The sequence below is a fragment of the Sphaerodactylus townsendi genome, linkage group LG07 (genome assembly GCF_021028975.2).
Source record: "Sphaerodactylus townsendi isolate TG3544 linkage group LG07, MPM_Stown_v2.3, whole genome shotgun sequence".
Classification (NCBI taxonomy): Eukaryota; Metazoa; Chordata; class Lepidosauria; order Squamata; family Sphaerodactylidae; genus Sphaerodactylus; species Sphaerodactylus townsendi.
Genome location: NC_059431.1, coordinates 124,932,034 through 124,946,924, shown reverse-complemented (window position 1 = coordinate 124,946,924; position 14,891 = coordinate 124,932,034). Strand labels below are relative to the sequence as shown.

The window sequence follows — 14,891 nt, the reverse complement described above, 5'->3', positions numbered from 1 at the left end:
CCAAAGTCACTATGGGTATCAATGTCATAGAAATGTGAGTTCCCTCTCAGGGCGTATCAACCTTCTCTTTCCTGGCCACCCCCACATTTGAACTTTGCACATGTTTCTGAATGGGTGGGGGGAGGAGAGACTACTTGGGGCATGAAGATGTCTTCTAACTCTGCAGGGCTGCCGTGTTCTAGTCACTCTTAAACCTTGCCTGTCATGAAGTAAAATCATACAATGGAGACCTGTTCTGGTTGTTCAGGGTTAGTCACAGTTCTTCTGAGCTCTCTCAGCTCCACATACCTCACAGGGTGTTTGTTGTGAAGGGGGAAGGAGTTTGTCAGCCCCTTTGAGTCTCCTTACAGGAAAGAAAGGGGGGATATAAATCCAACTCTTCTTCTTCTGTGTATTGTCGAAGGCATTCATGGCCGGATTCAACTGGTTGTGGTGGGTTTTCCAGGCTGTGTGGCCGTGATCTGGTGGATCTTGTTCCTCATGTTTTGCCTGCATCTGTGGCTTCACCTCTGAAGATGCCAGCCACAGATGCAGGCAAAACGTTAGGAACAAGATACACCAGTCCACGGCCACGCAGCCCGGAAAACCCAATTGGCCATGCTGGAAGGGGCTGATGGGAATTGTAGTCCATAACATCTGGAGTGCCAAAGGTTCGCCACCACGGCTCTAACAAGTGTTATGACCTTGGAGAGATAGTACACTCATTAAATTAAACAATTAAACAAACAAACACCTGATTTCTGGACAATTAAACAAACACCTGATTTCTGGACCCACTGAGCTCATGAGAAGGAAAAATGATATCTTACTAGGCCTGACAGCAAACAAAATGGATTTCCTGTTGACACCCCCACCCCCATCCCCAAATGACAGGCTTCAAAATGGCTATATGTTAGGCTGCAACTCTAACGGTGCTCGTTCTCCTTGTCCCTGCATACGTGTCTCTTGGTGACCTCTGTGTCACTTGGCTGACTGTATTTGGGGAGGGGACGCCCGTGCCCACTTGGCAAGATCGGAGAATGGATTGAATGCATTTTTAAAGGTTGTCTGAAGGACGTACTGCCTGCCCCTCACCCTTCCAAGGCCAGCCCATCTCTGGAAGAGGAAGGCTTGGGGCCTTTCCCCACTCACCATATGCCGCGGGGTAACCTCTCGAAAAGACACGGGATCCTCCACGCTCCCCAGCGCACCAGCAGCGCTCCCCAGCTGCCCCAAATCTGCTGCTCTCCCACCTCCTTTGCGCGCGTCAAATTAGCTCCTCTTCGAACAGCAACTTTTTCATAAACGCCGCGCTTGCTGCGGGGTGGTGGAGAACTTAGGATGTTTGCACAAAGTTGATTCGCTGTGACGCACAGCCTTCCGACCAATTAGGCAACAGGCCTCTCCATTTTTTAAAGGAAGAGTGTCCCCGTCAGAAATAACGTGATGACGTAGACACGTGGCGACAAATCTTTTACAATGCAAAAAAACCCGCTACAATTGAGACGTCTGCATGTGTCGACGGCTCAAAACAACGCGTCCAGCGCCTTTTAGATGACGTTTGCACGTACGCACGTGCGAGCCTATCAAAACCGACTTCACGTGCCAGCCAATCAAAATGGAGGCCCGCCTTCCGTGCCAGCCAATCAGAACGCTCGATTGCCGCGGGATGCTTGCTCTGGGACCCCACGTTATTTCGTGAATGGCAAATGAGTGGGGAACAATTTCTCCGTTCTCAAAAGCCACGGAGGCTTTTCTACGCGGGGTAGCTGCGGCGTGGCACTCAAAAGAGGTAAAGTGGGGAAAGGCCCATTGGTTAAGAACTGTCCAAGGGACTGTCCTTCAGCAGTAGGCACCTTAGAAGTTTCCACAGTGCAGATGCCAGCGCCTGAATGCCTAGGAGGATGCCTTTCACAGACAGAGCAGCAAACCTCAGGGATGGCAACCATCTACTGTCCCTCGGAGTGTGGTCAGGCTCATGTGGTGAACAGAATGTTGGTCATCTCCTTCTGAAATCCAACATTACTTCTGTTCCTTTTACTTTTTAATCCTTGTCAGTCCTGGATGCAGCTGAGGTCAGAACGGTCCCTCAAAATGGAAAGCAAAGCGTTATCTGTCTTCTGCAACTTTAAACTCCACGATGAAGTCAGTTGCCCCGTGATACTTCAGGCTGCCCTGCTATAAAAGATTCCTCCTGAATCCCATTAGAGACTCTGAATTAAGCACTTTCCGATGGTTATGCTTCATGAAAAAAGAAATTGTTCTCTCCTTATTAAACAAGACAGAAGAAAATGCAAGCAAGTAAAAAGAATTAACCCTACGATGACAGTGAAGATAAATGCTAAAATTGTCAAAGCTCTTAGCACTGATTAATCATATTACAATAACACGTAATAGTTTAAAAGGCAAATCAGATTTTAGCTTTTTGTCTCATGGCTTGTAGGGATTATCAAAAAGCCCAAGTTACGCACCCAGAAATCTCACCATCTTCTTCTGAGACTTCTATCCAGAGAAATCTGATTTGCTTGTCACAAGAGTACATCCTTACAGAACAATATCAGTCTTACCTTTATCAGAATCTCTTCTATCATAATCATGTGATTATCCTCTAGATAACTGATTGATTCATATCTAAGTTTGAGATAATCAGTGTAAGTTCAAATAAGCCAATCAGCTTGTGCCTGTGAGTTACATCTGACAAAGCAAGATAAGAACGCTAATTTCAACAGCTAACCTCTATTAAAAAGCTTTTGATCTAACTTTTCTGTAATTGCATCAATTAACTGTCCAAGATGAAAGTAACTCTATGCAAACAAAGTTGACTGATAGTTAAAGCCTTGAACTCTTGGTTAGCTAGCAAATTCGGCAAGGAAAGGTTAGTAATATAATAACTACCACTATACCCCCTTCTGATTAAAAAAAAATACTCCATGAGGAATGGTTAATGGTATCATAGCTACCATTATACCTCCTCCTGCTTTTTTTAAAAAAATACTGTATATAAACTTTAAAGAGTTGGAGCCACTTTTACACTGTAGTGGCACTAATAGGGAAACTGAAATTGGTATATAGCCGTGGTGGCGAACCTTTGGCACTCCAGATGTTATGGACTACAATTCCCATCAGCCCCTGCCAGCATGGCCAATTGGCCATGCTGGCAGGGGCTGATGGGAATTGTAGTCCATAACATCTGGAGTGCCAAAGGTTCGCCACCACTGGTATATAGGATGACAGCAACAGAAGTGTATTTTCTTATGTTTTGCCCCTGGCATCTTAGCTGCTGTTTCGTTGTTGTCCTGCCAGAGAAAAATGAATTTTTGAATCCCCTCCACACTGACCCAATGTTGCGCTTATTAAAGTCGCTCACTCCTTTATTTCTGCAACCAACTCTGCAATCTGATCTAGTCCTGCACTAGATCAGTAAACTTTTTTTGGCCCAGGCTAGCAAATTTGGCATCTTGCCTTGTCCTTTTTCACTGCTATTTCAGATCCTTTTTTTACATCTGGCCAGCCAGCCCCACGTTATTTTATGTGGTTGTCTAGCAAGCTCCATGAAGCTTCCTTGAATCCGGATTTGATCTTCCGACTTGCTAGTGCTATCTAGTGGTCATTTGATGTAGTTCCCTATTGCAAGAACTCCCTGTTCTAGTATCCTTGGAAAACAAGACAGTTAGCTCAGAATTCTTTAATATTTCCTTTTGCATGCTGATCAGATTTGTAAGGGAGGGAGAATGTCCAAGGCTCTGATCCTGGCTAGCGTGAGCAGAGTTAAGCTGCATCAGTGTTGTTGCTTGTGACGGCCAGAAATGATTCTCACACTTCTCCTGTTGATAAACTTTACATCTGACAAAACACAAGGCTTGGCTTTGGATTATAATCCCACAGTCAGTCGAAGGCAGCTCACAAATAAACACCTCCACAGTACTGAGACTGATAAAGCAAAAAAACAGAATGATAAAAGCAAAGGTAAGGCAACATAAATGGACTGCAAAGTCACACCATGTACTGTTGCCCAGGAAAATCGGCTTGCACGTTGAACGCATCTTCTTACATCGGTGCAGTATTATAAAGTACCTGGATAGCATCAGCAAAACTGTCAATTTGGACAGCTAAGGTCGATTCCCCACTCATAATTAGATGCGCACTCGTCCCACAAAATATCCAGGTTTCCCCACTACACCAGCACTAAAAAAGCATTCACCCCGTCTCTGTGCTCCAGCTCAGCGCGCGTCTTTTCAGAACCTGGAAGAAAGTAGACCTTTTTGAAAAAAACACGTTGAACAAGGAGTGGTGGAGAAGCTCGGGGGGGGGGGGGGGATTCTGGGTTCGAATTACCCGCCCTTGCGAGTGACGTGGAGCCTCCCATCCAATCAGGAAGCAGCGAGCCCCCTTTTTAAAATTTCCCGGAGCCGAGATCTACATTAATTCAAGGCAACGTGGAATAGTTTTGAGACAAGACTTAAGTTGTGTTTTCCCCAACCTTAAAACAGTGGTGTCTTTGTGGCACAATTGATTGAATGCTCAGCTAATGTCCAAGAAGTTGGTGGTTTGATCCTAGCCAGGGGCAAGGAAGCTGTATTTATTTGATTTCATTTTCTTTTAGCCCCTGAAACTGCTTGAGAAAGTCCAGTCCTTTGTGCGCCACACTCACGGTTTCAAGCATAAATGCCCACCTTTAGATACTTACTTTTCAGTAGTTGTGGGGGAGTGTGTTTGTGTCTACCTTGCATTCACTTAAAAACGTTCCCGCACATGCTCGCAGAGACGTGGATCCGTTCCCGCATAGGGTCGTTCTGCGCATGGTCATGGAGACGTGGATCCATCCTTTTGAAAATAAAAATAAAAATTCCCGCCCCAGCACAACGCAGCAGCCAGTCAGGAGAACCTTCTGACTCTTGATCATTTTCACAAATTGGCCAGTTTTGAAGAGTTCCTGGTAGCGAACGGCCGGCACTGGTGGGGGGGAGCAGGAGCCCCTGGGTCACTTTGGCATGGCTGTGAGCTTGCTCAGTGGTCCACCGTTCTTTCACCCTCCATGTCCATTTTGGAACTTCAACCTGACAAGCCTCACGGACCAGATTAAGGTGAAGCATTTTCAGAATTTGAAACGTGCTCTGTTAATGTTCAGTATTGTTAACACGACATTCTTCCTGGCAGGTTTCCCAAGAGCCGGTTTCCCAGTTTATCTGCTTGTTTTTGGTTTGCTTGGGAAGAGTTTAGTCTTGGCTTTACTTGGCAAGCAGCCCAAATTAGACAGGTTAGAGCACAGGTGTCAAACTCGCGGCCCTCCAGTTGTTATGGACTACCATTCCCATCATCCCCTCATCATCATGCTGGCAGGGGATGATGGGAACTGCAGTCCATAACAACTGGAGGGCCGCGAGTTTGACACCTATGAGTTAGAGGTAGACTGTATGCCTTTGCAAAACGCGGCTTCTTTGTGTAACCGGACAAACAGGCCCCGGGGCCTCTCTGACTTCTACACAGCTTATCCTCTACTTTTGGCATCATCTTGATATCAGGCATCAGCATCAGTTTGCTGTCCTGTCTTCTAGTTTCTGGAATGGCAGCAAGATATCAGATACGTCATGGGCTAAGCATATTTTCTGTGCAAAGGGATCTGTGCATATTTTCTGGGCAAAGGAGAAGTCGATCTATGGCTACCAATCTTGACCCTCCTTGATCTCAGATTGCAAATGCCTTAGCAGACCAGGTGCTCGGGAGCAGCAGCAACAGCAGAAGGCCATTGCTTTCACATCCTGCATGTGAGCTCCCAAGGGCACCTGGTGGGCCACTGCAAGTAGCAGAGAGCTGGACTAGATGGACTCTGGTCTGACCCAGCAGGCTCTTTCTTATGTTCTTATGTTCTTATCCCTGGGTTGTATACTGTTCTTCCTTATGTTTGAAACCTGTGAGGCAGTTAACCCCTTCTCAACTCTGTTTTCTCCAAGATGAAATCACAACATTCCTAATTCTGCATTTAATGTTGTTCTTTTTAAACATTGAGCCAAATCGGCCATGTGTTGGCTGATGGCAGATTTAATTGAGTGGTATCAAAATTCTGTCTGTACTCAGAAGTCATTTCAGGAATGGCTGATGGTGGGGGAAACGGAGGGGTGGACTAAAGAAACTCAGGTGTTGAAGTGGCAAAATTCTATCCTCTGAGCAGAAGAGCTGAGATTAAATATCCTCTGGTGAAGGTTACCTGGGGTGAAAATATGTGAAAACTTCTCTAACCACTACACAATGCTGACTTTCTGTCAAAACCTTATGCTTCCTATTGAAAGAGCACTGATAACCACTTCCTGAACTTCTTCCCATTAACCACGTAGTTGGCACTCAGCGGCAAGAGAGGCACCCGCCACGGGCTGGCTGCTTTGTTTTGATGTCTCCTTTGGGTTTTTCACCAAGGTATTCAGACATGTTTGTAATGCCTCTCCACCTCTTTCCTGCCTTCATCCTCCAAAGTTTACAGTCCTGCCTCTGGAACCTAAAACTACACAAACTAGCCTCTTGTTGCCTTAAGACCCATTTCTTGGGCTGGGCTGACCTCGAACTCAGTACCAAGTCTTCTCACAAAGGTCATTTACAGCCCAGTCCGCAGCTTTCTGAATGCCATTCCTGATGCCCAGCCCTCTATGCTAACCTCTGTAGCTTATGTTCATGTATTAAGGGATATAAATTACCATTTGTTCTTACTTTTTTGGTGTAATATTGTGCTTCCCTTCTTCCCACTTTTTTAAAAAACTAATGTACTTGCACCTTGCTCTCTCGTTGCTGTTGGCCCTCTCTTGCTTTATTATGGCTCCTCCCACTGAATGATTGTGTCCAATCAGTTGGCGGCAGGCAGAGCTCCGCCCCTGCTTCGGCCACTCTGAGTGCGGCTGCCGGCCTGGCAGAGCAAGGTATGTGGCATGAGTCGTATCTCCTGAGTGCCTGAACTTAGAACCACCTACCTGCCCATTCACCACCAACCCCCGCCAGGAAACCAAACAGCATGACAGTGTTTGTGCACTGAGTGAGACACCATTCATGCTTGCTGGCTGAGAAGTGGGCATGTACCGAGTTGTCCATCTAACCAAGACCCATTCTGACATGGATTCTGAGTCTACTAACCAAACATGCATGTTGGGGTACTTAACACAGTCTTGTCGTGAATTGGCACATGAGGTTTGGTGTCAGGGAATTGGTGTAGAGCATGTAGGGGTTTTGTGGGGATTCGGAAGATGCGTGCATCTATTCCGGGACTAGGTCTCTTGGGGCGAAGACGTGGGGCTGCCCACAAACTGTGTGGATCAGCTAAGGTTAGAAACTCTATCATGTAATGACCAGTTCTAATAAAGTGACCCATCACGGTCAAGGAGAAGGCTGAAATTGGCTTACAGATTCCCCACATGGTCTCCAGTCAAGCAAGGTCAGGAGAAACTTTGGCTGGCTATTCCCAGTAGCATCTATATGGGGCTAGAATTCTGTAATATAAAATGCCAAATTCTGCAATTGCTGAATTCATCATGCTGTTGGCAGGGTGTGCAGCTATGAATGGTCGAAGGAAATTGCAGGGCAGGTTAGAGAAGAGTGATAACTCTCCTGATGTTCACCCCAACACAGAGCTTTCCAAGATGGCCACCACATTGGTGGGTGGTTTTCAAGCGCCTCATTTGGCTGCCACAGAAGATCTCTGCCCCCAGAGAACACCACTGGGGCTTAAGTCCTCAGCCCTCTGGGGTGGGCTGCCAGCCTTGACTTGCTTTCTTCAATCCAAAAAGCCCTATAGTGGTTTTGGGGCTGAAGAAGGGAATAAACCTGTTCTCTTGCTTCCTGCAGCAGTGGCGTAGTGGCTAAGAGCAGTTGCACTCTGATCTGGAGGAACTGGGTTTGATTCCCAGCTCTGCCACTTGAGTTGTGGAGGCTTATCTGGGGAATTCAGATTAGCCTGTACACTCCCACACACGCCAGCTGGGTGACCTTGGGCTAGTCACAGCTTCTCGGAGCTCTCTCAGCCCCACCTACCTCACAGGGTGTTTGTTGTGAGGGGGGAAGGTCAAGGAGATTGTCAGCCCCTTTGAGTCTCCTACAGGAGAGAAAGGGGGGATATAAATCCAAACTCTTCTTCTTCTTCTTCTTCTTTACCCAGGATTCAGGGGAAGTTCAGGGATCTAGCATGCCTTACTCATGGGCTTGATAACAAGGCAACTGTTCTCAATGGCAGTGAGGAGAGAGCACAGACTCATTCCCAGCCAATTTACTTGCACTTGTGATCTTGGGCGGCTGGGCAACCCTTCCTAGGCTTTCTGGGCCTTCTGAGTTCCCTGGACTCTGAGGAACCATTTGTGCTACATCCCTAGCGCTCCCCAGACAGAGTTGTAGCCTCCCGCAGGGTTTCTTTGCCTTTCAGGTGAGGAACCAGTGGTGGTGGGTGGAGAAAAACGTCTTCCCCCTGGCCTTTCCCCCTTCTCCCTAGTTCTTTACAGGTCCTTACTCGTTGCACTTCATTTGCATGTTTATTTCGGGGTGGTGTCGCTGTTTGTGTGATGTTTTCGTTTATGCATATCTCTTTTGCAGAAATTGGGCTTTTTGCAATCTCGCACCTCAGTCACGAGTTGGGGAGATGAGTGGGCCTTTGGCCAAGAGAATGGCCTTGTAGAGATCAAAAGCCTGTGTTTGATTGACACCCACTCCTCTTCAGTTAAACTGGGGCAATAGTCCAAGGTCCTCGGACAGTGGTGGCGAACCTATGGCATGGGTGCCAGAGGTGGCACTCAGAGCCCTCTCTGTGGGCACGCAAAAACAGAGTCGACACCCCCCCCACACACACACACACATCTAGGCTGGCCTGGGCCGCTGGGCTCGATTATTAGCATTAAACCTAAGACCTAATTTTGGGGAAGCAGTGTAGGTAACCTTGTTAAGTGCTGTTAAACCCCACTGATTTTCATGCAAAGTACTAAAGCATGATTCTTTATCTGGGAGTAAGCTCGGTTGCTGGCAATGGGGCTTTCTTCTGAGTAAACCCTCCTAGGGTCGTGATTCACCCGTCGGAAGAGTTGCATGGTTGCTTCCAAGCAAAGCCACTGACTACCACCAAGCTTACTCCCGAGTAACGCACACCTCAGAACCAACCGTTTTTTCTAAACTAAAACCTCAGTATTCAGGTTAAATTGCCATATTGGCACTTTGCAATACATAAGTGGGTTTGGATTGCAATTTGGGCACTCGGTCTCGAAAAGGTTCGCCATCACTGTCCTAGGAAGTGCAGACAAGGAAGTCGAGGGACCCAAGCCCTTCTGTGTTCCGTCTTCTAACTTCCCTTACGGTGGGCTTCCTTGGCCTCGTCCCCCTCTTTGCCTTGACATGGTCAAGACTGTAACTACTGTACCAAGCGCATCAGTCGAACTGACAGGTATTTTTCCATCAGCTAAACAGAGGGCAGATATGACCCACCAAAAACCTCTCAGGGCAAATTAGTGACAGAAACTTTAACCTCGAGCCTACCAGTTGCCTCTTTAAGAAAAAACAACCCAAAGTAAAAACTAGAATTGTCTGGAGTCAAGTGTCACAGCCCACAGTTAGTCTAAACCCCAGACAGGACAGTCTGTTTAGTGAGAGAAAAATGTGCTAGCCTCCCTTGGGGGGGGGGGGGGGGAACATTTCAAAAATGCATGTTATGTTAGAGGCAGACCAAAAGGCAGACCGTGTTGGGGAGCCAACAACTGCCAGTGGGCGCACCCTGACTGTAATAGGGGCCAGCGTTGCAAAGATGTCTCTCCTGCCATCTCCAGTGGGAAGTTTCTAGTTCGCAGGCATTCAGAACCTGAATTCAGATCCTCTGAGTTTTGACACTGATGCTGGGCTTTGAAAGAAGTCTGGGCTCTTACGTCAACAGTTGTGGCAAGCAAGTTTTTTCAGACATGATGTCAAGTTTGAAAATTTTTGAATGAAAAAAAAAGTTCTCTAACGGAGCCTCAGAGACGCCTCTCAAAGCCTGCAGGCTGTGTGTGTGACCCCTCCCTGTGGCAAAAGAATTGTGAGTAAACGTTTTGGTATTGTGAGTATCTGAAGGTTAGCAGACTTTTCAAAGCAGGGTTTTGCCAAAGAGTACTTCAAGGAAGGGATTCAGGGGCACCGAGGGGAGTCTGGAAATCTGCAGGTCGCGAGGGTCAAACAGTTTCTTGACCCGCAAAGGGGCCTTGCCAGCCGTGGCTTTCTTGGGTCATCCTTGCTTTTTGTGTGTGTGATGTGTTTTGTGGCTTGCACATGTGTGTTTTTTCTGAGTCTTGTGGCTGCATCTGGTGCCTAAATGCAGGGATACTTCTCTGGCACCCCTTTCCCTGCAGTATGCTTGCTGACACCTGGACATCCAAGCACTGCGGAAATGTGGCTCTTCCTCTAGCTTTGGTTTGCTCGTCTCCTTTTTCTTGTCATTGTCACTTTCCACACAAATTCCCGAAAATGTTTGCAAAAGGTTTTTGGTTCCCCCCACCCCCCCACCCCCAACCTGTTCGCTCTCATCCCTTTGAAACGATTCCCGGCTGCCATTTTGTGATCAGTTTTTGGGAGGAGATACGCAGAGCAAGTCAGATTGTTTTGAAAACTTTTCAACAAAAGAATCATGAAGTAGAGGATGTATTTGAACATTTTGAGACTGGAAATAAAACATTTTGGCAAGAAAACTGTGCGGGGCTCCTTGGAGGAAATGTTTTATTTTCTGCCTCAACGTGATTTATTTGGGTTGCGTGGAAAGGGCCATTGTGAACTATGTTAATTTTCCAGAAACCTTTCCCGAACTATGGCCCTTTCCCCACTTACCTTAAGCCCTGCGCTACTCTCCTCAAGCTTGGCGAAGTCCAGCTCGCTCCCCCACTTCAGGGGCCGAGAGCGCAGCAGCCCGATGCTGCTGCCTCTCGGCGCCCCTCAGCTGGCGTAATTCCTAGCGCCTTTTGCATTGACCCTGCACAGAGGGTAGGTAGGGCTAAGGCTCGCTGGGAATTGCGCGCAGCAACCCTCGGAGAAAGGTGAGTGGGGAAAGGGCCCTTGTTATGTTGCATGAGTGTCCCTCTCTCTTGCCCTGGGACAGCAACTGGAGGCTGTGTGTCAATTACCCAGTAGGGCTGTGAGCTGAACAGACTTTTATGGATGCCTGACCACCTTTCTACATTAAATTGCCACACAGCTCTAGCACAAGCAGAGATGTGAGGAAAAGACCATGGCAGCCACTTGCGCTAAGTCCGACTTATTGTATCTCCATGTGCATTTCCACTTGTGCAAGATAACTGCATGACAAATTTCTGCGCACTATAATACACTGGGATGGCAGCTAGAGGCGTGGAACAAGATTTTGTGCAGACGGGACTGCGCTAAGACACTCATGTTTTTGCTTGCACATCGCTGATCCCAGGTCATTCCCTTGCATCCCTCCAGAAGATCAGCAGCACACCTCAGCAGTGTGTGGTTGGCGCCAGTGGCGTTTGTTTATTATCCTGATTGATATCCTGTCCCCCGCACTGCTAAGTAGGGCTCAGGATAGCTAACGAGACTAGTTAAATATGTTTCAAGTTGCACGTCCCTGCTCCATTGTCCCCAGGGAAGGGGGTTGTGACGGTTGCATGGCTAATCCTGTGGGACATGGACCATAGTAGAGATACCCAGAGAGAGGTCTTCCCTCTGTCATCTGTTTTTGATGAGAGGTCGATGACATGGGGGGATCTCCCTTCCTTTCATTGAAAAAATAGTTCTGTTTCCAGGTTGGGGAAGGACACTGATACATAAGCATAAGCATTTTATTGTCATTGTGCACGCACAACGAAATTTACAGCAGCATTCCTCGATGCACACAATTTCAGACTCATACCCCATCCTCACTTTCCCCTTCCTCCACCCATCCCTACACAGCCCCAAACACATCAACACGAAGCCGTGGAGTTCAGCATAGCCACAGCTCTAGAGTAGAAGCTGTCTCTAAGCCTCTTTGTCCTAGTTCTGAGGGCCCTGTATCGTCTACCAGATGGTAACAGTTCAAAAAGAGAGTGTGCTGGATGAGACGGGACTCTCAGAACATTTTGGGCTTTCTTTAGAAGCCGGGGCATTATAGAGTTCTTCCAAGGAGGGGAGAGGGCAGCCGATAATCCTCTGTGCAGTAGTGATCACCCTTTGGAGCGCCTTCCTATCTGCCACTGTGCAACTGGAGAACCATACACAGATGCAGTAGGTTAAGACACTCTCTATAGCACAGCGGAAAAAGGACACCAGGAGTTTTCCATTCAGTTGTTGTTTCCTTAGAAGTCTCAGATAGTACAGTCTTTGCTGGGCCTTCTTAACCACCGCGGCAGTCTGTACGCCCCAGGTCAAGTCCTCTTTAATCATGACGCCCAGAAATTTAAAACTTGCCACCCGCTCTACTTGATCTCCATTTATAGTCAAAGCTGAATTTCTGAGCTATTCCTTCTGTAGTCCACTATAAGCTCCTTTGTCTTGTTAGTATTAAGAACCAGGTGTGACCCAGTGTGACTGAACCACACCTTTGCTTGGTGTGCAACTGAGCAGCTTGGGGCGTGTTACCTCCCGTCGTCTTCCGGGAGCCCAGCCTGATTTGTTACTCAACATTTCCATCTAGAGTAGAGAAGCTCTGGGGAAAACAAATAATCAGCAGGTCTTCTGGCAGAGGAAGAACTGGGTCCAGAAACTTTGGACGGCTGTAGTTTTGCAAGGGAAAGTTCATCCATATCCCAAACCTTTATTATGATTATTATTTCTCTCCATATGTGCCCAAAAGCAGAGCATCTCTTTCCCAGATTTTCCCTCCTGTGACTGGGGTAGTGAAAGCCACTTAAAGAAGGACTTGTTAATTAATATTTCAGAAGTCACCTGCAGGGAAGGACCACTAGATTCGAGTCCAGCGGCACCAACAAGATTTGGGGGGGGGGGATAAGCTTTTGAGAGTGACAGCCCCCTCTGACAGATACCCTGGAAATGTCGTTGCTTTCTAAGGGGCTACTGAACTGGATCCTGGCTGTTCTACTGCAGACTATCATGGCTGCCCTCTGAAACTGTACGGAAGGAGGGTTTCACTGGGGGGGGGGATTTAAGTTGAACGCATGTTCAAGGTAGGCAACAATTTTGACTTTGAATCTCAGCTCTTGGCAAGCTGTTTAATGTATTGTCGAAGGCTTTCATAGCCAGAATCATTGGGGTGTTGTGGGGTTTCCAGGCTGTATGGCCGTGTTCCAGCAGCATTTTCTCCTGACGTCAGGAGACACCGGAACACAGCCATACAGCCCAGAAACCCCACAACACCCCACACTCAGTTTACATTGTGTTTTGACATCCTATTCTGTTTAGGGCTTCCAGTTTTTAAAAGTCCTGTGAGGGTGTAGAATAGGTGCATTGGTCTCATTGCTCACGAAACTGAATTTCCTAAGAGAAAATTGGCTTTGGAAGGGGTACAGGACTCACCTTGTCTGTATCGTTTTTCACTTTTTTTTGTCGTTCTTGTTTGCAGCACCTGATCGAAGCCCTTTCCATCCCTCATTTAATGTGTGATCTCAGCCAATGCGTTCACACAGCGAATCTGATGGTGTCCAGGTGTCACGTAGCTCATCAGATTTGAAGACGTAGGGACGTTGCGGGGCAAAGAAAGCTCTCTCGCTGCCCTGACTCTGCATGAGGAAAGGGGATGCGTTTTGACATATCTTTGACTGATGGTTTTGTTTGGATTTTTTGCAAATATGTTGCCCTGTGCACACACACGCGTGCGTTTCAGCTTGAGAGTCAGGACTTCTGGCTGCCAAGTTCAGTGCATACTTTCTTAAAGTTTTAAGATACTTAGTTGACCCTTACAGCAGCCACAGAAACTATTACCTGAAGCTTTTGAAAATAATGTTCTTCATGTGGCTGGGGACTAGTGTCCATGTAGGAGTCCGGACCATGAAGATTTCCTGGTGTCCTTATCGGTCTGCCCCTTGCATCTTCCTGCAGGTGTGTCCTCAGTAATTTTTATAGGCCTTTACCAAAAGAATCTCATGTGCGGTTTGTACAGCAATTCCTTTGTGCAGTTGTCCATCCATTCGGGTGATTTGCCAGCCGCAGAGCACGCCATTGCTGGCAAAAGCTTGTTAGTAGACGTGGGGATTTGGTCTCATGTGTACAATTGGGCTCTTCCTGTGTCCCTTTGTTACACATGCAAAAAAGCACGCCCTGCATTTTGTACATGTATGTGTATGTATGTGTATATGTTTACGCGTGTCCACAAGTTGACTGTTCATCCCAGAAGAGGAGACAAGATCTTGCCCTGGAGACGGCAAAATGTGGTCCTTTTTCATCCTGCACCTGGTTTCCGGACTGCCCCACTTCTAGGCTTCCCCCACAGCAAAATACACCCATCTTTCCTGAACTGGTACCCCCGCAGGGGTCTTCGTGGGTTTCTCATAGCAGTTAGAATGCCCAGGTGTCAATTTTCAACACGAAGGTCATACGTGTTGTTTGCATTGTGCGCACGCAGCACGCACTTGCGACTGATCCAAGTCTTAGTGTCTCGTGACCAACACTGCATGAACGTCATGTCTTTGAATGCTGACTATTTTCCTTGCAGCATATTTATTGTGGGTGACGTGGTTATAAGCTGCTGAATTCAAGGGATAATATTCAGCATTGAGGGTTTGGGGAGGTTATTTCCTATTATCTTTTCAGTATTCACCATTGGCTTTGAATATTGAAGCGAAGAGGAGGGAGGCAATGGCCTTAGAACTCTAAATGCCTGTCTTACTGAAAAGGCACGATTCATCCGTGTGAGATTGTGACTGCCCCGCCAGGCTGTGTTGGTCCTTCTCTCGTTTGCTGTTTTGAACGAGCAGGAGCCTAATTGGATCTGACTTAGACTTTGTCGTCATCCTAATTACTAAGGGAAACTCCTGACTAAC

At 47.2% G+C, this 14,891-nt stretch overlaps 1 protein-coding gene across 1 annotated transcript in view; it reads left to right on the top strand.

Annotated features, from left to right (window-relative positions):
• Positions 1–14,891, top strand: part of CAMK2G (calcium/calmodulin dependent protein kinase II gamma) — a gene marked incomplete at its 5' end in the record, with an annotated part of 143,315 nt that overhangs the window by 74,837 nt on the left and 53,587 nt on the right. The window contains one exon of the mRNA XM_048504468.1: positions 6,816–6,884. Coding sequence (XP_048360425.1) covers positions 6,816–6,884 — 69 coding nt within the window. The remainder of the gene's footprint in view (positions 1–6,815; positions 6,885–14,891) is intronic.